At 52.2% G+C, this 25,783-nt stretch overlaps 1 protein-coding gene across 2 annotated transcripts in view; it reads left to right on the top strand.

Annotated features, from left to right (window-relative positions):
- Positions 1–20,793, top strand: part of TCF20 (transcription factor 20) — a 103,672-nt gene extending 82,879 nt beyond the window's left edge. The window contains exons 3-6 of one of the 2 annotated variants that reach the window (XM_047067174.1): positions 5,117–5,210; positions 12,968–13,017; positions 14,153–14,280; positions 19,530–20,793. In XM_047067174.1, the coding sequence (XP_046923130.1) occupies positions 5,117–5,210; positions 12,968–13,017; positions 14,153–14,236 (228 nt within the window). In that variant the 3' untranslated portion in view covers positions 14,237–14,280; positions 19,530–20,793. The remainder of the gene's footprint in view (positions 1–5,116; positions 5,211–12,967; positions 13,018–14,152; positions 14,281–19,529) is intronic. The other variant, XM_047067175.1, reaches the window with a different exon arrangement.
- The last annotated feature ends 4,990 nt before the right edge of the window (positions 20,794–25,783 follow it).

Below are 25,783 nucleotides of genomic sequence, written 5' to 3'. Positions count from 1 at the left end.
TTAATAGCTATTTTTTTGCCAGTTTAATTTCCATAACATGCAAAAACTCTGCCCCTCTGCAGCTCCAGTCCTTTCTGTTGTTGATGTCCCCCAGTTACATCTTTATACATTGTGTGCCCCAAAACATAAACTAATAAGTTTTTAAATGTATTGTTCTCTTAAATTATGTAGAAAACAAGATTTGCAGTCACAAACCAAAGTTAACAGCAATACTAGCTTTTACACTAATTGGGTTTTTTTTCTTTAGCTGTATTAGTCTCTTAAATCATGTAGAAAAACAAAAAATGCAGTTACAAGCCATTGCTCCCATAGCACCTGTATTTATAATTGCCAGTGTGTTTACCTTTATTAAGCTTTTTATTCCTCTGTACAACTTCACCCTGCAGGGCTCCCTGGAGTATATCTTGCAGAGCAGGTCTAGCAGCCATCAGCTCCCTCAGTTTTTGTTTATTTGGCAGTGTCTTAATTTTTCTTACATTCTTGAAGGACAGCATTGCCAGATATAGGATTCTTGGTTGGTAGTTTTTTTTTTTTTCTTTAGATTTTTTTTTTTTTTTCAACGTTTATTTATTTTTGGGACAGAGAGAGACAGAGCATGAACGGGGGAGGGGCAGAGAGAGAGGGAGACACAGAATCGGAAACAGGCTCCAGGCTCTGAGCCATCAGCCCAGAGCCTGACGCAGGGCTCGAACTCACGGACCGCGAGATCGTGACCTGGCTGAAGTCGGAGGCTTAACCGACTGCGCCACTCAGGCGCCCCTTCTTTAGATTTTTGAATGTATCAGCCCACTGTTTGCAGTCTCCAAAGTTTCTGATAAGGAATCTGCAAGTAGTCATACAGAGAGGATTGCTTGTGATGGTTTACTTCTCCCAAGAGTATCTCTTTGGCTTTTGAAAGTTTGATTGTAATGTGTCTCACTGTAGGTCTCTGAGTTCATCTTTCTTGGAGTTCATTGAGCTTCTTGGATGTTTATATTTATGTCTTTCATCAGAGTTAGGAAGTGTTCAGCCATTCCAAAATTGTCTCTGCCCCTTCCACTCTCTTCTCTTTCAGGGACTCCCTCACTGCCTATGTTGGTCTACTTAATGGTTTCCCTTAGGCTCTGTTCACTTTTCTTCAGTCTTTTTTTTTTTTTTTTTTCCCTCCTGTTTCTCAGACTCAATCGTTTCCATCGTCCTATCTTCAAGTTCACTGATTCTTTCTCCTGCCTGCTCCAGTCTGCATTTGAATCCCTCTAGTGAATTTTTAAATTCCAGTTACACTTTTCAGCTTTAAGAATTTCTTTTGGTATCTTTTTAGGTTTTCTTTACTTCTTTACTGCTATTTTTATTTGTTCACACATTGTGTTCTTAACTTTTTCTTTGAGCATTTTTAAGACAGTTCTTTTAAAGTCATTGGTGTACTTGCCATTAGGTCTTTTTCAGGGAAGGTTTCTGTTGTTTATTTCCTTCAAATAGACTGGCCTTTCCTGTCTCTATGTACGTCTTGTGATTTCTTTGTTGAACACTGGAAATTTGAATTTAATAATGTGATCACTCTGAAAATCATACTTCCCCCCAAACTTTGCTTTTTGGGAGGTTGTTAATTGTTTTGGTTTTGTTTGTTTGTTTGTTTTCCATTGTTGTATGTTGTTTCTGTGTCTGGGATCAGCTTGAGGTGTCACTCAAGCCTTCTCAGGTCTTTACTAAGCCTTTCCATGGGAACACATGGGTCACTTTCTAATTGCACCCAAGTATATAGCTGTTCTTTTAACATCCTACTCCTTAATGTCTAGCTCCCAGAAGGGAAAAAAGCAAAAAATGGTGAGGAGAGGATGCCAGCCTTTTAAATCTCCTAGAAGTCCCTTCAGCCTGAGGGGGAGGGGCTTACAACAGTCAGGGGGAGGTACAGCGTGGTTGGCCACCTCCATCTGCACCTCTGTGATCTGAAGCAATAATCAGTCAGAACAGAGATTCCCCCCAATACACTGATACTTGGAGGATGGGTTTCTTTTTGCCCACCCTGGCTCCCCCAGGCTGTGTGCAAGCTGCTCCAGGATCGTGTGCACAGCTGCCTGGAGCTTGGCTGTGAACGGGAGATGGAAGCCACTGTGCCAGGAGCTGGAATTGACCAAAATTAGCTGCAGTTTACCACCCAAGTCTTCCCCTGAAAGTTGCACGCCTACAACAGACACCAGAGTTCCAAAATAGTTCTATCAGACAGATTCGGCCAGTTCGGTTGTCGACCAGGTAGGGAGACAGATTCCTGGTCCTGCCTACTCCAACGTCTTCCCGGAATCCCAAAATTTTCATTTCTGACAAGTTCCAGGGTGATGCTTGGATGCTGCTGGTCCAAGGACTACACTTTGAGAACCACTCAAATACATACATACATACATACATACGTACAAAACAAACTCTTTAACGTCCTTTCTTCAAGACCCAAGTATACCATAACGGAATCTTTCTCCTCTGGATGCAATATAGTAAATTAATTATGCTTTTTAACTGAAAGAAACAAGCATCATCATTGATGAGTGGTGAGTTTGCTTTCTTTATGCAAAAGATTCAGGGCTGATTCAGGGCAGGGAGCATTGAGAAGCCCTGCAGGGGACAGAGTCATGTGCTGAGGTAGAAAGGAAATGGACCTTGTTCACATCCAAGCTTGATTGCTTCCCTTTCCTGTCTGTGAACTTGGGTGATGACAAATCCTGCTCTCCAGGTTGCTTTTCATAGGGGGTCTGTGTAGAATGTCTGTTGTTTTTTTTTTTTTTATTAAAAAGTTTTTAATGTTTATTTATTTTTGAGAGAAAGAGAGAGCGCAAACAGGGGAGGAGCAGAGAGAGAGAGAGGGAGGCACGGAATCAGAAGCAGGCTCCAGGTTCTGAGCTGTCAACACAGAGCCCAACACGGGGCTCAAACTCACGAACCGCGAGATCATGACCTGAGCCAAAGTCCGACGCTTAACCAACTGAGCTACCCAAGTGCCCCAAAAGTGATTTTTTTTTTAAGTGTCCTCCCCCTTAACAGTCTGGAGATGGGATGGTCCCTGACCTAGTTAATGTAATCCTTAGCAGGGTCTCAGAGGTCCAGGTTCCCTCCACCCTGTCACTTTGCTGCCCTCAGCAGCTTGGGCTTTATCTTCACAGCTGTCCCCTCGTGGTGATATGAAGATGGCGGCAGATCTTACCATCCCATCCTCACGGAGGCCGAGTGAGCAGACAGCCTGTTCCTGCCTCTTGTCCCTTTTTAAGAGGGGTGAAACTTCCTTAGAAGTTCCTTAAACTGCAGACTTGCCTTCCAGAAATGCTTGCTGCACCCACCTGTAAATGACCACCACTGATTGAGATTCACTCTCCAGGGTAGGGAGGGCCTGGAGCACAAGCGCTCTGGATACCTGACTGTTGGGGGCTCCTGGAGTCAGAGGTGAGGCAGCAGGAGTTGCTGCGGGCAGGGCCCCTGACCAGTCAGCCATGTTCCCTTTGTCCTGAAGGTGCTCTGTGGCACGGACAAAGGTAGGGACGGTCCCAGGCCACTCAGAATGCTGCCAGCTGCCCTTGGTTTATTCCAGGCCGAGTAATCTTTTGTGCCTTGGCAAGGGTGCGAGGGCACAGGGCAAACATTTACTGATCACCGGCACTCAGAAAGATGTTGGTCTCCTGAGAGGAAGGCAGAGCCCCCGAAAGACCTGTCTTACCACCCTATTCCCAGCCAAGTTTGTCTTTGGAGGATGCCAGGAGTGGTCAGCCCGGATCTGCTCTGAGCCGGAGCGAGTGCGCTCTCTCTGGTGCCTCAGGCACCTCATCTGGAGGGAGAGTGGGGAGGTGACGGGGCTGACTGAGCGGGTGTGCGTCAGTGGCACGCAGGGACACCCGTTGCACAGGGGGCACTCGGGCTCTACGGTCGCTGGCGCTAGTGTGGTTGTAGCGTCAGCACCAGGGAAGCTTGATCCGGCTCCCTGGTCCTGGGCCTGCTACTCTGTGCTGGGGTGTCCCGGGCGTCCCGCCCATTCCACGGCACCATCCAGGCGAGCTTCCTCCCACTGGCGAGGCGGTCCTAACTGCTGCAGATCTGGGGACCACGCTGTCCCCTGAGAGGCTGCCACTTGGGCCCTGCCTTTGCACGAGACAAGAGGGAGAAGGGTGCCGTTGAGGCACTTTGTCTCAGGGAGCACGAGGGCATGTATGGGGAGCCATTCCTCTCCACAAGTATGACTGCTGAGGGAGAACTTTTTCATGGTACTTTTCCTAGAATCAGGAACAAGTGTCTGGGCCATGCAGGTAGCCTTATCGGGGTGTGCCTCAGCCACCTGAAGAGTCTGCATCCTTCTCGGTAGGGCCAAGTTGGTTGAATTTTACAAATAACGATGACTTTTGATAGGTCACATTTCCTATGCGGACAGGATTGAGAGCTCACAGCCACCGCATCACAGGATGATAGAGATGTGCCCCGCTTTAAGGAAACCTGCCCATGTAAGGGGGAGCATCTCAATTACAGAATAGTGTCTCACTTAGCCAGAAATTTGTGGCAGGTTTCCTAGTGCATTTAAAATAGGATTTGTGTATAAAAATACCATTTGCACACAGGAGCCCATCTTTTTTGAAAAGGGAAATATACTTGTATTGGGCATTTGGGATAAAGTAGAATAAAAATAAAATCTTACAAATACAAGAACTAGAAACCAAATTCCACTTTTAATTCTAAAAGGTTTATATATAACTCTACTATCTTACCCTCTCCTCCTACCCCAGACTTTCACAGCAGAAATAAACAGGCAAGAGCTGGCATTTTAGGATGCGGCAGGAACGAGGAAAGGACGGGCAAGCATGTGTGCGGGTGGGTGGGCAGGAGGAGCACCATAGGCGAGTCTGGGGACCCTGCCCCACCGCGGTGTTCTGTTTGATCTGTTTGTGGACATTTGTGAGGCCTGGCCTAAAACATTCCTGCTGGATCCTTTCCACCGTGTGGTCAGTGGGTGGCAGGTTAGCAGTTGACCAGCCCACCCCCCCCCCCACACACACACACCACAGACCTGTAACCACAGAGACGTACTGAGGTATGACAGATGGGGTTTAGGGAAGGCCTGGAGGAGAGGGTGACTCTGGAATGCTGATGTGGTGCACTTCTTTCCTTCCAGAAATGTTCCCACTGCCAGGAGGCAGGTGCCACCTTGGGCTGCTACAACAAAGGCTGCTCCTTCCGATACCATTACCCGTGTGCCATTGACGCAGGTAAGACGGGACTACATACCCTTATCCAGAGCATCTGAAGGGCGGGACGTACATTTTGGTTCCTTCCCTGCCTTCTTTCCTCTCTTTATAGTTCTTTTTGTCACTTCTGACCCTGTTCTGTTTGTCAACTCTAAAGGAATGCAGAGAGGATAATAAAAAGGAGTGAAATGGGGTCATAATAACAGTTTTATTTATATAATTCACATGATTCACTATTTAAGTGTACAATTCAGTGGTTTTTAGTAGATCCACAAAATTGTGCAGCCATCACCACAATCAGTTTTCGAACATTTTCATCACCTCGTAAATTCCTACCCGTTAGCGGTCACTCGCCCTCCACCCACTCCAGCCCCTGGCAACCACTGATCTACTTCTTGTCGTGATGGATGTGCCTGTTCTGGGGCATTTTGTAGAAGTGGAATCATACCGTACATACTCTTTATGACTGGCTTCTGTCCCTTAGCATAATGTTTTTCAGGTTTATCCATGTTGTGATGTGTGTCACTACTTCATTTTTATTGCCAGACCATATTTTAAGGACACCATATTTTAGGCCATATTTTATTTATCATTTAACAGTCGATGCACGTTTAGGTGGTTCACTTTTTTTTTTTAAATGTTTATTTTTAAGGAAGGAAGAGACGGAGCGTGAGCGGGGGAGGGACAGAGAGGGAGACACAGAATCCGAAGCAGGCTCCAGGCTCCGAGCTGTCAGCATAGAGCCTGATGCGGAGCTCGAATCCATACAGTGAGATCATGACCTGAGCTCAAATCGGACATTTAACCAACTGAGCCACCCAGGCGTCCCTGCCTTTTCTTATATCTAAGAAACTGTTGCCTAATCCAGAATCACAAAGATTCATGCCTATGTTTTCTTCTAAGAATTTAGCTCTTACACAGGTCTTTGATCCACTTTGAGTTAATTTTTATATATGGTGTGAAGTAGGAGTCCACTTCATTCTTTCCATGTGGATTTCAGTTGTCTTAGCTCCGTTTGTAGAAAAGACTGTTCTTTTCCTCGTGGAATGATCTTGGCACAACTTTGTCAAAAACCAGTTGACCATAGATGGATGGGCTTATTTCTGGACTTTCTCCAGTCCCACGCAGTCTTGATTACTGTAACTTTGTAGTAGATTTTGAAATTGGGAAGTGGGAGTCTTCTAGTTTTATTCCTTTTTTCAAGATTGTTTTGGCTATTCTGGGTCCTTTACTATATCCTGTGAATTTTAATTAAGATCAACTGGTCTGTTTCTGTACAGAGAAGCCATTGGAGCTCTAGGGATTGCACTGAATCTGCAGGTAAAGTTGGGGGGTTTTCCCATCTTAACCAGTAGTATGTCTTCCAACTCATGACCAGACGAGATAGTTTCACAGTTTAAGTTTTACACTTGTTAAATTTATTCTTAAGTATTTTACTATTTTTGGTGTGATTGCGAGTGGAATTGTTTCCCTGATTTAATTTTCACATTGTTCATTTTGAGCGTATAGAAACACACTTGATTTTGTTATTGATCTTGTATCCTGCAACTTTGCTCAGCTCGTTGATTAGTTCTAATAGTTTTTTAATGGATTTCTACATACAAGATACGTCATCTGCAAATGGGTAGTTTTACTTCTTCCTTTCCAATCAGATGCCTTTTATTTCTTTTTCTTGCCTAATTGCCCTGGCTAGAACATCTAGCATAATGTTGGGTAGCAATGGCAAGAGCTGACATCCGTGCCTTGTTTCTGACCCATTAAATGTGATGATAGCTATGGGGTTTTCATAGATGTTCTTGATGCAGCTGAGGAAGTTACCTTCTATTCTTAGTTTGTTTAGTGGTTTTATCATGAAAGGATACTGCAGTTTTTCCTTTTTCCATGTCTGTTGATGTGATCAGAGTAGTATTTTGCAGTGTCGTAACTGTTGAAAGAAGGGGAAACTTTCGTCCAGAAAGTTCCATCCAGTGAGTGATGCAGAAGCCTTAAACTTTTTTTTTTTTTTTAACGTTTATTTATTTTTGAGACAGAGAGAGACAGAACATGAACAGGGGAGGGGCAGAGAGAGAGGGAGACACAGAATCTGAAACGGGCTCCAGGCTCTGAGCTGTCAGCACAGAGCCCGATGCGGGGCTCGAACTCATGGATTGTGAGATCATGACCTGAGCCGAAGTCGGACGCTTAACCGACTGAGCCACCCAGGCGCCCCAGAAGCCTTAAACTTTTTTTTAATGTGTATTTATTTACTTTTGAGAGAGAGAAAGAGAGTGCAAGTAGGGGAGGGGGAGAGAGAATCGCAAGCAGGTTCTGCGCTGTCAGCACAGAGCCCAGTGCGGAGCGTGATCTCACAAATTGTGAGATCATGACCTGAGCCTAAATCAGGAGTCGAATGCTTAAACCGACTGAGCCACCCAAGTGCCCCAATGATGCCTTAAATTTTGACTCAGAGCTTTAGCCTGAGAAAGTCCTCTTCTTTTAGACTCCTGTCCTTTCAGTGGACGTTTTCACCTGTAACTTGTTGAGCATGTGACTAAGGGCTTCACCTCAGCGGCCCTCATAATATAGTAAAACCATGGATTGTGAGTAACTTGTTCTGTGCAAACATTTCTAATAAATTTTAACTTGATAAGTGAGCAGTGTCTTGCAATACAAGTAGTACGTGATGCCGAATGTCACATCACGACTGAGCCAATGGTTCTTGAAATTCACTTTGATGTACAAGTGCTTTGGATTATAAGCATGTTTCCAGAAGGAATTATGCTCGCAAACCAAGGTTTTACTGTACTTTCATTCAGGAAGGAGGGGGAGAAAAAGGGGAAGGTCCACGAGAGGGCAGCGAGTGGCAGGATGCTTCTTATGCCTGAGTGCTTGAGGAAGGAGTTCCTCCTTCCATGGAGGCAGCCCCGCTCTCCCCAGAAGGTGAGGTTTGATTTAGAGTTGGCAGGGAAGAGGGGAGGGCATGGCTGAGCAGGTGGCGGAAGCAGGTACAGCAGCGAGGGGCACACAGAGTAGAATCCGACAGACGCGGGAGAAGTGTGTTCTCTGGATGCTGCTTCCTTCCATTGTGGTTGTTGGAGCCGCAGGCCCTCTGCCTCACAAGTCCTTCTCTTACTCCTCCTTTCCCTCTCCGATTTTCCTTCCAAGTTTCCATAGGAGGCGTAGCTGAACACCAGAAAGATCCAGAAAGATAATGCTTATTATGCCAAAGTTAGTTCTCATGAAAGTATGCATTTGCACGTTGAAGGGCAGCTGGTGGCTGGGACGCTGCTTGGCCAGAGCGAGTAAGAAGACAGCCTTAAGATGTCAGTTCAGGGATCTTGGGTTTTAGTCCGTCCTTTCCATTCTCTTTCTTCCTTTCCCCTCCATGTTTCTTTGTTGAGTCGGAGCTGTCATTCACCCTGGGTTGTGGTCCAGCATGTTCCTGAGTATAGCCATTCATTCCTCTCCCTCAAGAGCCAGCCACTGCCTTTTCTCATTGTCATGATATTGCCCCTGGTTACATTCTCTTTCTAGTTTAAGCTTCATGGTTTTTAAATGAAGATGTTTAAACGTATTAAGTTTGTGGCAGTTTATAATTTTGTGCGGGGAATACTGTAAGATTTGGCTGTCCCAGTCAGTGGCCAGGTGAGAGGTGATCTCCTGCACTGAGGCTTTGCCCGGAAACATCCAGTGAGCCACAGGCAGATAACATCGTACACAACCCCCACCCCCGCATGAGTGCGCTCCCGGTCTGCACCCTGGGGCGCCAGCCAGGTTAGGGACCAGGCTCACAGCCTGCCTCCTGGCAGTTTCTCTAGGGATTAAGCAGGGTGCTCGGTAGGACTCTGCCATAATGGGAATGTTCTAGATCTGCACTCTCCAGCATAGTAGCCACAAGCCTTGTGTTACTACTAAGTGCTTAACATGTGGCTAGTTGGGAATGAGGGACTGAATTTTTATTTTACTTCATTGTATTTAAACTTAAACTTTACATGTCCCCGTGTGGGTAGCGGCTGGAAAGCCTGGGCTTAGTTCACTGCCTCCTCCAAGCTCCGGCGGCGGGACTGGGTTGTCTGGGAAGTGGCGCTGGGCCCCTCTTCCTCTGCAAAGGAGGCTTGCTCAATCCGCCACTCTGCAGGGAAGCAGGGGCTGCTTCACCAGCTGAAGATTAGTAAGAAAATGGTATTTGTCACTCTCTGTTTGAGCCTGTCTTGTGTGGCCTTCCCAGGTGAGTTGAGAACATGACTGTTTGGCAGAAATTGGTGGCCGAGTATCCGGTGAGAGAGGGGCTGCCTGGGTCAGGGGGGCGCCCAGGTGGGGCCAAGGCCCTGACGCTGTTGCCCCAGCTGCTGCTGGCTTTACCACTGCTCCACGTGAAGATCTGGGACCAAGGAAGCAGCATCACAGGATGACCGTGTCTTGGGATTTATCAGTCTTTTTTGATGACCTGAGTCACAGTGACCCAGAAGGCCACACTGCTCTGTGGGGATAGATGCTTGTGTTTATCCCACAGGGTCTCCTGAGGAATTCTGTTCTATGTGTGATGGATCTGTGTGTCCAGGAAAGGCGTTCATTGATTGACTTCCTTCCTAATTATACGTCCCTGGGTTGGAGAGTCCCTCATTGCTACTTGTTGTAAGGAACAGTTGAACACTTTCATCTTTGCCTGGCTGTGAACCACCCAGACCTTTACAGAGCTGTTCGTGTCTAAGAGAGAACTTTCATGGCTGGGGACATCTCCATGGAAACAGAATCTTGTTCTCCTGAGGGTCTGTAGCTGCCACAGCTTCCCTCCACCTGTTGTTGGTCCTGCGTTAGTGACATCATGGTTGGCTGTCCTGTGCTACTTGTTCCGTCACAGGCGCAGCCTGGGGCTCCGGGGAGATGCAGTGAGGAGAACGTGAGCACTGGTTTCAAAAGAAATGACATATTAATGCAATGAGCCACAGCAATTAAGACCAAAAGAAAAAAAGGACTGCGGTAGCACATTAATAACTACTGTGCATAAAGAATCCAGCCTGGAGGGGACTTTCCTCTTCCCCTCAGGAGGAGGCCCAGCTGGAAACTTGCTTTCTACAGCCACCCTTGCAGCAGCGTTTAGAAGCCGCTCTTCCACTGCACTTTGATCTTGATCTTGCCACAGAGTGGGTTCAGGGCCCTTGAGCGGACTGGTGTCTGGCCCTTCCCTGGAGGGGCCACGCTCTGCACCCTAGAAGCAGTGCCAAGGCCTTGCTTGCCCTGCCCTGATAGTCCCCTCCTTGGGCCCAGCAAGGCGGGTGAGACTGGCAGGTCCCCGTGTCCCGGCCTGGATTTTACCAATCTAAGTACTAACTAGCTCTGAGGTGGGTTGCAGGTGAGCTGGTGACAGCTTCCGGAGCCTGGCACGTGTGAAGGACATGAGCCCTCCCCTCTCCTTTCCTCCCTCCTCGAGTTTACCATCCACACCCAGGGTGGCTGTGGCTGCATGTGAGTATCTGAAGCTCCAAGGAGCTTGTCATGAGGATCTCGGTGAAGACGAGCGTAGAGAGAAATGAAAGCGGAATCCTCTTCTGGGGCATTGGTGTTTGTGTCTGGAAGCCGTCTTGTTGACGAGACAACCTTGTGAGTCTTTTCCAGCGTGTGTGATGATCCGGCAAGCCATTTACTTTGACTTCAGTGTGTGGAAGTGCTGACCAGGCCCTCTGGCCAGTGCGGGATATCACCAGGGGCTTAAGGAAAACAAATCGAGAGGCTGGCTGGCTGTGTAGGGCGGGCGCCTGCTGAGAGACCTCAGGAAAGGCCTCACCGCGCCCCTTCCCCCCAGCAAGGGCTGGTTCGAGGCAGCCAAGAAGAGGCTCCCCGTGCCCTTGCGGGTGTCTAAGCTCTCTGGCCCTGGTTCTTGTGCCTGCCAGGAGCGTGATGGCGGTTCCTGGTGGCCTGTGGGTATTCCAAGCACAGATGAGAGCGTTTGTCTGCAGTCTGTCTGCGTGGGAGATGTTGCCACAGGTGGACGTGGTCTCTGGCAGATTTTGTTAGGAGCCTTGCATTTGCAGAAGTACCTGACATTAACTCTAGTTGCTTGTAGTGTGTACTTAGATTACTTTATTTCTTTTCTGCTTTTTAACTTAGAGGGAACGTGTTTCCTAGCTTCAGACATATTTTACTAATGGTCTCTCACAGCTGGTGACTCCTCGTGGCTGGGAGGCGGACGGAGCCGCCTCTGCCTCTCGGGTGGCACCGTTTCCAGCCAGCGTGGTCCCCCTCCTCGTTTCTCTAAACCCCTATGGCGTCGAGGTGGCCGAGCCCCACGTGGGCTCTGCCGTTTGTTTTCTCTGTGGCCCAACCTAGAGACCGCCAGCACGCGGCGCTGCTAAAGCCCAGGTAAGGAGCAAGTGCTTCCCTTGAGCTCCAGTTGTCTGTGTCCTGCTGTTCATAAGCTCTCTGGCAGATTGGAGCAGCGGGAGCCTTGGTCACGCCATGTACTTGTGGGTTTTAAATTAACACATTTCATTTACTGCCATGCTATTTGCTTGCAGGGGGAGGGCTCGGAGGTTAGCGGACTTGCGGAGCTCCTGTGCCCTGAGGCTTGCCCCGGGAGCAGGGAGGCTGCCTGCCCACCCCTGGGTGTTCAGAGGCTCCAGGGGGAGGCAGTGATGGGACAGGCCTGGCCCAATTATGAAAGGGTCTTTTTCTGTTTGTTTAAGATACAAAGGACCTCAGAAGTTTTCATTTGTGTGTTCCCTTGCTCATTACTATTTCATCTGAAATCTGTGGGTACACAGGCTGCGAATTTGGACCTCAGTTTAAACCTGAGTTAAATCATACATTTAACAAGGCTAAGTACCGTGGCTGCCTCCCGCCATGGTGCCCGGGAGCTCTCTGAGAATGTGCGATCAATATTTATTAACATTCTGCCATCACATCTTGCACCGGTGACCTGGCTGTCGGTCTCCGGGAGCTGTGGTGTGCAGAGCGAATTCATTAATTAGATCTCTTCGCCCCGCTCCACACGCTACCCCTGTGCCACGGAGCTCGACTCACCTGGAGGCGGATGCGTGTCCTTGCTGTCAGCGAGGATGCTGTCACCACGTTAAAAGTTGGAATGAATCATTTTCCTCCAAGGATTAGTAACCCCCTCGTGGGATTTCGTTTTCCCCTGAAGCATTTAGTGTGGATTATGTGGTTCGTGTCGGGAACTTCTCCTGTGTCTCCGTGGGTTGTACAGCAAAGGTGATAGATGGCAGGGCTTGCAACAGAGGAGAAAGGTGCCTCCGGATTTGGGGCGTTTTCACAGGGAAGCTTCAGCTTGGGCCTGTGGGAGGGGCTTAGCCTAGAATCAGGGATCTTAAAAATAAGATTTATTGGAGGTTGTTTCTCATTATTAAAATAATATGGTGTAATCGTGGAAACATGTAAAAAATAAAATAAAATAAAATCACCTATGTGGTCTTGCTGCCCAGAGAGAAGCACTGTTAGATTTTGGTAAATTTCCTTTCTTTTTTAAAATGCATATATAACACACTTTGTTAAAATTAGGATTGTACTTCTATATTTATGTATCCTGGCATTTCAAGCCATTTTGTGTCATGAGTGTTTCCCTGTACCACTGGCTGTTTTGAAACACTAATGCTTTAAGTGACTGATGTTCCATCATGTTGCAGTCCCGTAGTTTATTTGGGGGTGTTTCTGATGTTTTAGAAACGCCAGTGCAGGGGCCTCCTATCTCCATGTCTGACCCTGTCAGTCCTGGCTAGCGTGGCCCCACTCCCCTTGGGCTGTGCTGTCTGCCAGCTGTCTGACTGCCCCTTTCTGTCTTGCAGATTGTTTGCTACATGAGGAGAACTTCTCGGTGAGGTGCCCCAAGCACAAGGTGAGTCAGAGCTAGTGCCCCCGGCAGGCTGCGGGGGGAGGGGGGGGCGGGGTTCTGCACGAGCTACAGACCAGAATTTGGAGAACCCTTGTGATCAGGCTCCTGTCCGCTCCTGGCCCTGGGAGGGCAGAGAGGCCCTGTGCTCTCTGGGGGAGGTCTCTCCCTGCAGCAGGGAGACCTGTGCCCTGGGGCGACACCCCCCCCCCATGTGGTGTGGGAGGCTGGGAGAGATGTCTGGAAGCAGGAGGTGTGTATCTGATTGTTAAGAGAAATGCGAAGATGAAACTCAATAAAACCACTGATTTCCATTTTAGTTTAATGGAACCCCAGTTCACAGGTGGGCGCAAGGTAAGATTGGTTGTAGGCCTTGGTGCGTAATCAGAGGCATTTTCCCAGACTGAAAGAAATAAGACTTGACTCCAGGGCTTTGCTGGGAAACAGTCTCTTCTAGATCTTACCTCACTCAGCGGAAGCGACCTGTGGTGTGGTTGGTGGGCCACCGCCACCTGATTTCCCACATCATTCAAGAGGCGTCTCTCCTCTCTTGGTGGCCCCTTTAGGAAATATGGAAGACCTGGGGTGACTGGGCCATTGCTGAGCCAGCACGTGTGGGGGAGGAGGGAGGGAGGGTGCAGAGGGGGGTGCGGGGAAGTCCTGGAGAGGATGGGGGCTGCGGCCAAGGTCTGTCGCCTCCTGGAGCTCCTGCAGCGGCCGTGCTGTCCTCTGGCTGAGGTCACACTGACACCTGGTGGTCACTGGACGCTCACAGGCTTCAGTCTCCGACTGGGGCCAGAGCAAACTAAGAAGCCATCCTGACAGTCTGCCTTCAAAACACTTCTGAAAGATGCTTACTCCGGCTTTTCTTTAAAAGTTTACTTCCAGAGATGGATCCTAGGATCTTATAGTATTCTCTTCGAGTTAATTTGCATTTTTTTTTATTTTTTAAACTTCTCTAATGGTCACATTTTGTCTTAGAAAACCCTGTCTGAATATCTCCTGTTTGTCATTCAATACTGACTCTTTGCTTTTTCTTTCCTTTTCCATGTGCCATTCCTCTCCTCGCCTCTGCCCTCCCTGACCCCCACACTGTTCTTCTGTCCCTCCTGTCTCGTGTCCTTGGCTTTGCCGGCGTCAGCCTCCCCTCCCATTCCCCCTCCCCCCCTTGCAGAACAAGACAGCGAAAGGCAGCCTCAGCACAGAGCAGTCGGAGCGGGGGTGAGGGGGGCAGAGTGCTCGTGGGAATGGAAAGTACAGCAAGCACAGGTGAGTCGGGGCCGGCACCCCTGCCAGAGTCCCGGTGGGTGTCATGGCCTCTGCCCTCCTGCTCGCCCCAGGCCCGGCTGCACCCAGGTCTTTAATCACGTGGACGGCCGACACCAGGTGGATAGAACGTCTCCCCGTCCGTCGCTTAGCTTCCCTGGAGCCCGAGGAGGGGTGATTGAGGCTGTCCCATTGCCCGTCGGAGCTCACAGTGACCGAGCTGAAGTCAGGCCGTGCGCGCGCGCGTGCGTGCGTGCGTGTGTGTGCGTGCGCGTGCATGTGTGGTGCTCCCGGAGGCTTCTGGGACAGGCCCTGCCAGCAGCCCACCCCGTGTCTGACTCAGAAATGCTTCTAGCCAGGGGGCTGTCCTTTTTTATTCCCTCTCTGTAAAGCTTATGGTGGCTTTTCCTTTGAAAAACAAAAAAATTCCCAGTTTTGTTCTTTGAAATCTCTTTCCCCAAGTACTGTGAAGGACTCCTTTGCGCAAAAGTACAAAGGGAAGGAAAATCCCCTCAAAGATTTAGGAGACTTTAGCATCCGATTTAATTTTACTCCTAAAAACCTCAAGAGATTGAGTTATGCTTTTTGCGAGTGTGTCCGGGCTCGTGGTCAGGGCGGCGTGCATCTGTGAAAATGGGATTAGAGGACCAGCGTCCCCAGAGGCAGCGGGCGTCCCCTCCTCCCCAACTGGCTTCCTTGCCCACCCCCCCCCCCCCACATGGAGTCACTGAGGACTGAGGAAAAGAGACCATAAAGAGAAAAAAAGAAAAGCCAAAATGTAACTTGAGGCGGTTGCTCCTATAGGATGGGGTGGGGGGAGCCAGTTGTCTCAGAAATGTTCATTAAGGGATTATTTCTCTTCAAATGAAGGGCTTCTGTGTTTACTCCCGGCGTCTGAGAGCCACACAGGTGCGCTTAGTCTGTGGCACGTTTCCTCCCCCTGTTACAACCGGCAGATTCCACCTTTCTTTGGAATACCCAACAGTAATTTGAGGAAAAAATAGAATTTGTCTCAGACAGTGGCGGTTTTTGTCCTTTGAGAAGTCCTCGTTCTTCAGGTGGGTCCTGGTACAGAATTCGAGAGAAGCCCCCTCTGCTCCGCCGTGGAGGCTGCAAGGCTGTGGAGGCCTGTGGTGCTTTCTCGAGGGGGCTGTCGAGTGAGGCCTTTGCAGTTAGGCCTGTCTTCCTCTCCCAGGGAGGGGGCTGAGGAATGGAAGGGACAGAGCAGAACAGGTGGTTGGGTCTCAGGAACCAAATGAGCACACTGCTGCTAGCAGCAGCCCCGGGTTTCTGGAATGCAGTGAGGCCACTGTTCCTGTCCTCCTTCCCCACCGAGCAGCCCCTGGGGCAAGACAGCAGGCTGGTTGCTTTTCCAGCTTGTTTCTGTTGGCCTTTGTCCTGTGCCTGGGCTCTGCCTTCTTCCTGTCAACTCCACTGCCTGGCTGCCGGGCAGAGCCACATGCTACAGGGGCCACGAGGAACATTCTGGAAGTGCCCTTGGATGACCAGGTTAGGGAAAGAACCAGTTGGTGCTGAGTGCCTTTTGTTTTTGTCCCAGAGTCCCAGCTCATGTTTGGAGAGGGATAAAAACAAAAAAAGGAAGTCTGAGCCCTGGGCCTGGTGAGCAGAACTCCAGTTGGGAATTTTAATTTCGTTCATCAACTGCTTCCTCTCCAGCCAGCCTTGGGCCCTGCCAGCCAGTAGCCCTCGGCCCCTGCGTGAGCAGGAAGCTTCAGCATTCAGACCTCAGTGTCGGTGTGTGCTTCCCACGTGCACAAAAGACACTGCAGCTCTGAGTGGTGACGGCCTGGCCCATCGGTGTGGGGTCCAGCTTTGTCCACCTGAAATGATTTTCTTCATACGCTGTCCCCACAAGGCGGGACCCTTGTCCCGCTTTCTCAGTTCAGCCATCTCGTTGAGAGCAGTGGCCCTCCACACATTGTATGGGAACCCCAGTAATTGGAGACAGAGAACATTTCATCTTGGGGCCCTTTCTAGGAACAGAGAGCCACAATCAATGGGTGACCCTGACAAGGCAGGGAAAGGACAGGAGTACATGAGTCCTGCTTCTTGGTGCCCCCCTTTCTCACACAGAAAGTGCTGTGTAACCAGGGGCAGGCAGCTAAATGCCTCTGCTTCTGTTTCTTCTGTAAAGAGAGGAATGACGATGGCCCACTTTGTGAGGATTCGGTCAAGAAATGTCTTTAACGTGTCTGTGCAGTGTAGCGTGGGGTGCTGGCCTGCTGTGCCCGGCTGGGTGGGACTCTGTGCCTCCCTGTCTAACACAAAGCCCGGGGGCTGGGAGGTGGGAGTTCTAGTCCTTCCGGGACAAGGTACCTGCACTTGTCCCTCAGCAAGCCAACATGGTCAGGGAGGAAAGCTCCTTGGGCAGATAGTCACCCAGTGGGCCGCCTCTTCCCCACTTGTGAGTGTCAGGAAGCAGGGCGACAGGCTGGTGGGTGCCCGCCCTCTCCCTGTGCTAACTCCTAACCGTGCCTCCAAAGGCCTATAGGAGTGTCCAGTGAGCTCCTCGGAGGCCAGACTTCCTCCCTAGGGGCCTTGGCACTTGCCATCCCCCTGGGCCTGGGCACTCCCCCCCCCCCCCCATCTTCAGTGACAGGCTCCCTCTCATCTCGGGTCTCTGCTTCCGTGTCACTTGCTCACGAGGCCTTCCCTCCTGAGCCCCTGTCTAACCACCTCCTTCCCAGGCTGCAGCCTTCTTAGGCCAATTTGGAATCATTTGTTTGCTTGCTTATGTGCCTCTCCAGTAAACTGTGTCCCCACTGAGGACAGGAACCGTGTTTGGATCTGCCCACTTGTGCCCTAGCCCAGCGCACACACAGGGCAATGCAGGCAGTCGGTTAGAGGGGGGCACGCGCCCCAGAGAAGAAAGCGGCACACGGTCCCACCCCGACAGGTGGAAACTGGCCAGGTAGGGTGGGCTGGGGTGATGCATTCTGGCTGCGGTTAGAGAAGGTTGGGGAAGGTAGGCTGTGCCTGTGCGGCCAGAGGCCTGTCCAGGCCACAGAGGTGACGCTGAAGGGGAAGGAAGGTGGGAGCGGAGGAGAGCGGGAGTCCTGGAAGGCTGTAGCCCAGGGTGAGATCCTGTTCCCTGGCAGCCGGACACCAAGGTGCCTTTTACAGAGAGTACTGAAAACCCGCGCCGCCGAGTGGCTGCAGCTGGCACGGCGTTTGCCCCTGGCTCCCCGCCTGGGACCATGCTGTCTCGGCCACGTCCCATGTGGTTGGACAAGACCACGCAGTGACTGAGGCTCGAAGGCAGGGTCCCGGGGGCCCAGACAGAAGGGCTTCGCTGGGTGGGAGCCCCAGTCCCGGCAGCCCCTGTCAGCAGCCCCCGTGGCTTTGGGTCCCTGTGAGACGGGGGTCAGGCCTTGGTGTCCTCACGAGGACCCCTGTAAAACTGCTGGCATAGTACCTGGCACACGAATTTTCTTCCTATGCTCCCTGTGAAGGAACAGCTTTTTAGAAATAGCTCTGAGAAGTTAGGGTCCCCTGACATTCAAGGTGTCACATGTTCGGGGCAGTCTGACATCAGACCCTGAGGAAAGGTCCCCGTTAACAAGGCTGGCAGACAGAGCCAGGCAGGAGGTGCTGTAAAGGCCACGGCCGCCTAGACTACCAGGCGCTCCAGAGCCCGAGGTCAGCACCCTGCCGAGTCCCCCCACCCCGGCCAGGCTGACCCCAGGTGCTGGGCCTGCTTCATTCTGAGGTTGGGGGCCGGGGTGGGGCCTGCCCTTCTGAGCAGCCAACAGGCTGGGGCTGCAGGCCCAGCGCTGCGCCAAGGGACCCCACCCTGTCCCTCCCTCCACACGCAGGGCCTTAGGCGGTGTGCCTGGACGGGTGTCCTGCGTCCCCAGCAAGATTCCCCGCTCTGGCTGTCGCTTGAGTCATCCCGTCAGCTCCACCCTTGTCATCACCTTTACACGGGACCTTTGGTTCTCTCCCCTCCCCTGGCGGCCTTCACCTCAGGAAAACCAGAGGGCGGAGTGGAGAGTCTCCCCGTGCTGGGGGCCAATCACAGCATGGGCCGCAAGGGCCGGGGCGACCTCTGGGGCCCAGGGCCACCTTCAGAACTAGGGAAGCCACGCTGTCGCCGTGGACGTCCTGAGTGACGGCTGGAGCCCTGGAGTTTGCCTCACCTGAGTGGGATGACGTTGTCCTGCTGTCTCTGCAGAAGGGCTTCCCGTGTAACCATGTTTTACGCCAAGCAGTTAGGCATCTCTTTTCGGCAAGGGCAGGTATACGTTCGGGTGCTTCTAAATAGAAGGTTCTTAGCTCCTGCACACAGATAGCCTTCTTAACTGTCCTGCCTCTTAGTTGTATGAGGACAGAAAAGGGACAGCACCGCCTGGGTTTTCCTGGGGGTTATTTGTTGGAGGGGGGCACCAGAGGGGGTCGGAGGGGGGGGGGGGGGCACTCTGAGTAGCAGGGAGCAGGTCGGGGGGAGGCCTCCGCCACTCTCGGCTTCTGCTGATTGTTCGGCACTGATCCTCGGAAGCCGCGTGTCTCTCTCAGCCCTCTGCCCGCACAGTGACCCGGTGAGGTAGTCTGAGGAGGCCCCCGGCACTGCCCCACTGGCCCCCGGGTGTTGTCCGGATCATCTCATCTCTCTGAGCCTGGAGCCTGGGCTGGAAGAGGAACCGTGGCAGGGGGCGCCTGGGGAGCCTCAGAGCTGGCTCTGCCGCCCCCCCCCCCCCCCCCCCCCCCCCCCCCCCCCCCCCCCCGTCAGAGCCGCCGGCCGGAGAGTGTTCTTTTGTCATGTGAAGTATCACTCTTGTCAACCGCCAGCAGCTGTGGCTGTGAGCGGTTCTTCCACAGATTGCCTGGGTGCTCGGCCACCTCTGTGAGGACTGCTCTGGGCCGCCACGGTGCCGAGCCCCACTCCGGGCCCCTGGTGGTGGCATCCTGAGCAGGGGTCACCCCAAGAGCTGCCCGACTCCCTGCCGGCCCCCACCAGGACAGTTGGGGAGCCCTTTCCTGGCCTCAGTTCCTTCCGTTCGCCGGGGAGGCAGCCGCACCTCGGGGCACAGAGTCTAGTCACAGAGCAGCCGGCGGGGTCACTGCCGTCTTTAACCGTGTTCCTGGCCACCACCGGTCTTGGGGGGTCTCCTGCCTCGATGGCACCGTTGTGGGGGGGGGGGGTCTGCAGCCGCTGGACCCACGGAGTGGGGGCTGTCGGCCGCAGGGCCGCACGGAGGTTCCCGGCACCCAGTGTCGGTTCTGTCTTCCAGGTGAGACTGTGGAGATGAGAAGGTGGTGGACACTCGCGATGGAACCAGAACCGTCCTGCTGTGCGGCCCCGCCCTGCCCGCCCTGCCCCGCCAGCACCTCCTCCCTAAGTCCTTACATCACACCCAAACCGTGACACCACAGGAAAGAAAGACCCAAGAAGTTGGAATGGCTGTTTCCATGGACACGATCTCCATAGTGACAATGTGGGGGGAGGGGGGTGGGGTGGGATGATGGGAAAGGGGGGGTTAAAAGGGTGGGATAAAAATATATATATATAAATCTATTTTTAGTCTGGAAAGACTTTGTTTAAATGAAAGGTGCGCTATCCCTTTTGATTCTATTTTAAAATTCTCTAGTTAAAGAACTCCAAATTTGTTCCAATAACAGTGAAATTTAAGTGTGAAATTGAACAAGCTGGTCTCATAAAGGACGGGGTGTGGCTTTGACCTTTAGCCTGCCTCACGCCGGTTCAGAGAGCTGCAGACCCAGGGTTGAAAGAGCAGACAGACCACACCGGAACCATCCTTGGTCGTTAATTCGTCTCGAAGTGGGAAGGTTGGGGGGTGGGGGGGTGGGGATGTGGGGACGGTCCGTGTTTTCAAGAGTGGGGGAATGATGTTTAAACACAAATAAATTTTTTCATTTCCAGAAACACTATTTATTTATTATTTTTAAAATTTTTATCTTTTTGGGGGGTGAGATTGGCAGATGTCCCAAGGTCACAGCTATGTCCTGGGTCACTGTGGCCAGTGAGAACCATGAGCGCCCCACTAAGTGCGCCCGGCAGGCAGGGTCAGGGGGTGGCCTGCCTCTGGACGCATTCCTGGCAGCTGTACCCTGTCCCCCCCCCCCTCCCCAGGCCGAAGGACGGGACAGGAAATCTAAGTTGTAGGACTCGGCACACGGGGGAGGGGCTGTTGAGTGCCATCAGTGTGGTTAGGCTGACCAGGAACACCCAGTTAGCCCTTTTTTCTTTTGCTTTCATTTTTATAAAGGAAAAGGGGGCCTGTCAGGTGAGCAGCTCCACGCTACATGATTCTTTATGTTGTATTGTTTTGTTTTGTAAATTGTATAATTTTTAAATATCTGAGTTTTAAAAAAAGAAGAAAAAAGTACAAAAAAAATCTTGTTAAGGCCTTAAGAAGGGGTTAGTGCATCTTTCAGGGGTCACTCTGCCGTGGGGATAAAATGGCTGTTTCACAAACAGTTTTATTTAAAAAACAAAAAAAAAATCAAAAAATAATAAACTTCATTTTAACCTTGTTTCCTTTTTTGGTTTAATGTAAAGCAAACGCGTCTCTTCCTCCTCCCATTCCAGCCCCCAAAGGTGGCTTTGCTCCACTGCATCTGACCGTCCAGCCGAGCCCCAGCCTCCCGCGCCCCCGCGGCCCTCGCAGCGGGGCCTGGAAGGACACAAAACCCAAGCTCCTCTGCGGCCCCGCCCGGGCGGGTGGAAGTCAGCCAGTGTGCGGGGACGGGCAGATTTACTTAAGTTGGTATGAGGACAGATTTCCAATCAACATTAATTTTAAAGGTTATAAAAAAATAATGCAATGTTAATGGACTTTTCTAGAGAACAGAAATACTGGAAGGAATGTTGTGAAGTAGAAATAAGCAATTATAAATGAGTTCTTGTGTGCTCATCAATTTGGGACTGCAGAAATGGCAGATTAATTCTGTTTTAATGGCTCCATCAAGCCGTGCGGCCCATTTCTCATTTCGCTCACCAGGACGGAGGCGTGGGTGGGTGTGCTGGGCGGGCTGTGGGACCTGCATGGAAATGACGGCGTTTTGAGCCGCGCGGCTTTCCGTCTGGTCTTGACTTGGCGTTAACACGGTTCAAATGAAATTGATAGATTTCAGGTGTCAGGGGCTAAACCACAAACCTTGAAAAATACGCGTCTTGAGGAAAATATTTTCCCAATGGCAAATGATTCTTTGTCATTTTGCTTTTATTCTTCTGTCCCCTTTTGACTTGCCGAGGATACTTGAGCGAGGCACATGGGATGATTCTAGGACTTTCCTCAAACTGGCTTCTGAAATGACCGTTTCCCCGGGGCGTGGCTGCGTTCCACACTCCGCTCCTGGCTCCGGCTTTCCAGCTTCTGCAGGAAGCCTCACCTCCTGCATTTTAAGTTCATAGCAGTATTGAGCAGAAGTTACAGAACGTGCCCGTGTGTTCCCGGTCCCCCCACACACAGCCTACCCCAGCCAAGCGGTGCATTTGTTACAACCGGTGATCCTACTACATAGACCCATCGTTGTCACCCAGAGCCCGTAGTTGACATTTGGGTGCATTCTTGGTGTTGCACACTCCGTGGGTTTGGACTAGAGGTGTAATGACACGTGTCCACCGTTACAGTCTCAGAGTAGTCTCACCGCCCTGAAGATCTTCTGTGCTCTGCCTGTCCTCCCTCCTCCCAGCCCCTGGCAACCACTGATCTTTTTACTGTCTCCATAGTTTTGCCTTTTCCAGAATGTCATATGGTTGGAATCATACAGTATGTAGCCTTGTCAGATTGGCTTCCTTCACTCAGTGAAAACGCATTCAAGGTTCCTCCACGGCTTTTCATGGCTTGATAGCTCATTTAGTGCTAAGGAATATTCCATTGTCCAGATGTACCACAGTTCACTCACCTGCCAAGAGACGTCTTGGTTGCTTCCCAGTTTTGGCAATTATGAATAAAGCTGCTGTGAATACCTGTGTGCAGGTTTTTGTGTGGACATCCGTTCTCAACTCCTTTGGGTCGATATCGAGGATCTTGCTGGATCACATGGTAAGAAGGTTTCGTTTTGTAAGGGACCACCAGCCACCTTGCACAGTGGCCGCGCCATTTTGCGTTCTCAGCGGCCGCTTATGGAAGTTCCTTTTACCCCACACCTTTAACGGTATTTGGTGTTGTCAGTGTGCTGGATTTTGGCCATTCTAATAGGTATGCAATGGTGATAACATGGATTTTTTTTCATGAGTTTAAAATTGCGGATAAAATATTTACCATCTTAACCAGTGTGCAGTGTTGAGTATATTCGCATTGACAGGTGCGAGATCCAGGCCCATGTGCCCGGCAAGCTGCACGCAGGGTCCGCTTTAACCTTCTGCCTCTTTCTGTCCCCAGGAGTTTTGGGGGGTTTCCTCTGTGGGCGCCGCCATGCCGCAGGGAGGGAGAGGGGTCACGGCTAGCAAAATGCCACCAACGTTCCCAGCGCCCTCGCTGGGTGCCGAAGCTCCCTCCCAGGGGTGCCGGGGGTGGGCGGCTCCCGGTCCGCGCCGTGTTGGTGCCATCCCTCCCTGGGCAGGCGAACTCCAGTGACACGTGTGGTCCCTGCGAAGCGCTCACTCCCATCTCCGCTTCTCCTGGGCAGCCTCACCGCCTGACTGGGGGTGGGGGCGGCCCTGAGTGTGTCTGTGAGTAAATCCCAGGAACTCAAGTGCTGGCCCTTGAAGTTTTTGTCCAGTGTGGAACGGTAACTCAGAGCATGCACTTTGAAATGGACCCTAATGCTGCTCGATGACTTTGATCTCCTACCACGAACTGGAAGCCACCAGCCTTAGGGGCTGCAGAGAGGGCACGTGAACAGCAGCGCCTGGCACACGAAGCTATGATTGCACAATGACTGCAGAAGGCCACAGGCCTCACGAGGCCACCCCGCCCTGGACAACAGGCCACTGCCCTTCGCAACCCCCCAGTGGGCACGATACATCAAAAGAAGGGGTAGAGATAGTTTATCTAAGGCCACTGTGTGACCGGACACTCGGACCCTCACGTTCCCCGTGCTACCACCACCCGACCGGCGGTCCGGGTAGAGAGTCGCCGCTCGCTGAACAGGAGCGCGCAGCTGAGGCAGATCAGAGCCCCCACCCCCGCCCCCAGGGTGCCTAGGGTCTCGCCCTCCTGCTCTATCGAGTGGCCTTAGAAGTGGTCTCCCTGCCTCCTGGAAGCCAAGACCGCAATTTCGCACAGTCTAGACCTCAGCCAGACTTGCAAAGCTGCCACCTCCAGGCGCCTCCCTCCGGCTGCCCCACCCCCACCACGCACAAGACTTTGCAGTGCTCCAGGGTCCTCCAGAAAGTCCTGCTCCAGCCTGGGGCAGTGTCCCCATGACCCTGAAAGCAGTCCCCACGCTGCCAGCCTGGCCTCCTCCGGGTCCTGAGCACCTTGGAGCAGGGCCCACCATCTGCTTCCCACCATGTTGCCAGTACTTAGCCCAGCACCCAGTACCCAGCACATAGTACTTCCGGTGTGGGTGGGACAGAATCCAAGCCCATCAAGTACTTGGCCGTGGCGAGATGCAGGGAAGGCCCAGCTGGGCCCCAAAAAACTAGGTCCTGGGCCCAGCAGGAGAGTAGGGGTGTGGGAATTCGGGAAGGAAGCAGCTTCCACAAGCCAAGCAGGAATTGCGAACATTGGAAGCCATATGACCCCGGGTTGCCACCTCTGAATGGCGTCTCTGAGCCAGGGATGTCAGAGGGCGCTCGGGAAGATCCTGGTCCTCTTACAGCGGGAAGGCGAAGCAGGGGCAGAACGGGGGCGATGGGGTGGGGGTAAGGGATGCCTCCCCCAGGCCCTGCTTCAGCTGGGAGAGAGAATACTCCAGCTGTTTCCAGAATGAGAGTGTGCCTCACACACCCCTGGGACGGGTGAAGGGGCCTGACCCTGCCCGGGAAATGCCCCTTCCCACCCTCTGGGTCTACTACCTTCTCATCCGAGCAGGTTTTGGCCTCAGAGTTCCCACCAGCCTCACTGATGTAACAATTCAGCTTCAATTCCCGCCCCTTCCATTGTTGGAGAGGGAGTGTGAGGCCGGGCATGGTGGTGTAGTCACCCAGGCCTTACGCGGAGGGGCAGAGAGGCTGAGCAAGAGGAAGGATCTGGTTGGCACGACTCCAGCCTGGTGCGGGTGGCACACAGGTTTGCATCTTTCCTGGAAGGACCTCGGAGTCCGGACTGGAAGGCTTGGGACTGGAGCCACGGGGGACCTGGCCTGGGGGGGCGGGGAGGGGGAGGCGGGGAAGGCGCTGGCACAAGGGGAGGCCTGAGAATTCACACCCTGGGGTCCTCAGCAGGGGACGCCTGTGAGGGCGGAAAGAAATTGCGCCCCACTGGATTTCCATCCCCTCGTCTTCCAGAATGAGTTTGAGCGGCTGATGTTCAAGGACAAATGAGGAGGAGGAGGAGGAAGCAGGCCTCCTCCTCGGAGGACGGAGGTACCTCTCGGGTCTAAGCCACCCTCACGCCCTGAGCTCAGCGGCAGCTCAGTCAACAAGGGAAAGTGCCCACGCCGGAAAGTGGGGCAGGCATGAAGGACATTCATCACTCGGGTGGCCGCAAGAGCCAGGAGGTCCAAGGACGAATTTGTAACAAACTTAGGAAGGCGTCTCCAGGCCACTGAACTGGCGGTCAGGGTGAGTAGGAAGCTCTGAAAACAACCCAGCTGCCTCCTCTCCCCCAGATGTAAACTCGATAGGCCAAGATCAAGCCAGAACTGAGGACGCTGGGCCCGCCTACCAGGCGAGGGGCCACAGCACCACTGCGGGCAGAGGCAGGAGGCAGGGGTGGGGTCCGGGCAGCTACCGGGAACTAGGGTGACTTGGTGCTGGGTCTGAGTGTGTGTGTGTGTGTGTGTGTGTGTAAGTGGTGCGTGGTTTTGTGGGTGTGTAAATGTGTGCTGGGATTGCGGGTCAGTGTGTGAACTCGTGGGTAGCGTCTGAATGTGTGAGTGGTTCGTGATTGTGGGTTTCTCTGTGTGTTGAGTGAACTAGTGTGAAGGGGACACCAAGAACGTCATCCCGCCACCACGGACCCTCTGATCACTGTGACCTCCCTAGGGCACTGGGCAAGTGCCAGTAATAAACTTGGGAGGGGGCAGGTAACATATGGGAAGACAAGGGTGTGTTCTGGGGACGAGGCGGGGACCACACTAAGGGGTGCGAGCCTAATACGATGGGTGGGTGGCAGAATCAAGTCCAATGACCCCTGGCTTTTCCTCGGAGCCTCTAACAGAGCTGCAGAGTCAGGCTGAGGGGTGGGCTTCTCGTCCCTCCACTAATCTCACCCCACTACCCTGGGGAAGCACCCGAGAGTCCAAGAGGGACAGGACTTCGGCGGTCACCCCTGCACCTGACCTTCCTCGGCTCCTCCTCGTGTCCGCTGGCAGCACGGTCCCCCTGACATGTTGACTCAGGGCAGAGGGCAAAGGCCGGCCTCGGGTCCCTTTAGAAAGAGGGCCCGCGCTGGCTGGGCTTGCAAAATGT

Source organism: Lynx rufus, unplaced genomic scaffold (assembly GCF_022079265.1).
Source record: "Lynx rufus isolate CCGP_SWC_20201006 ecotype Redwood Valley unplaced genomic scaffold, mLynRuf1.p SCAF_7, whole genome shotgun sequence".
NCBI classification, from domain to species: domain Eukaryota; kingdom Metazoa; phylum Chordata; class Mammalia; order Carnivora; family Felidae; genus Lynx; species Lynx rufus.
This window is presented reverse-complemented; position numbering and strand designations above follow the sequence as displayed.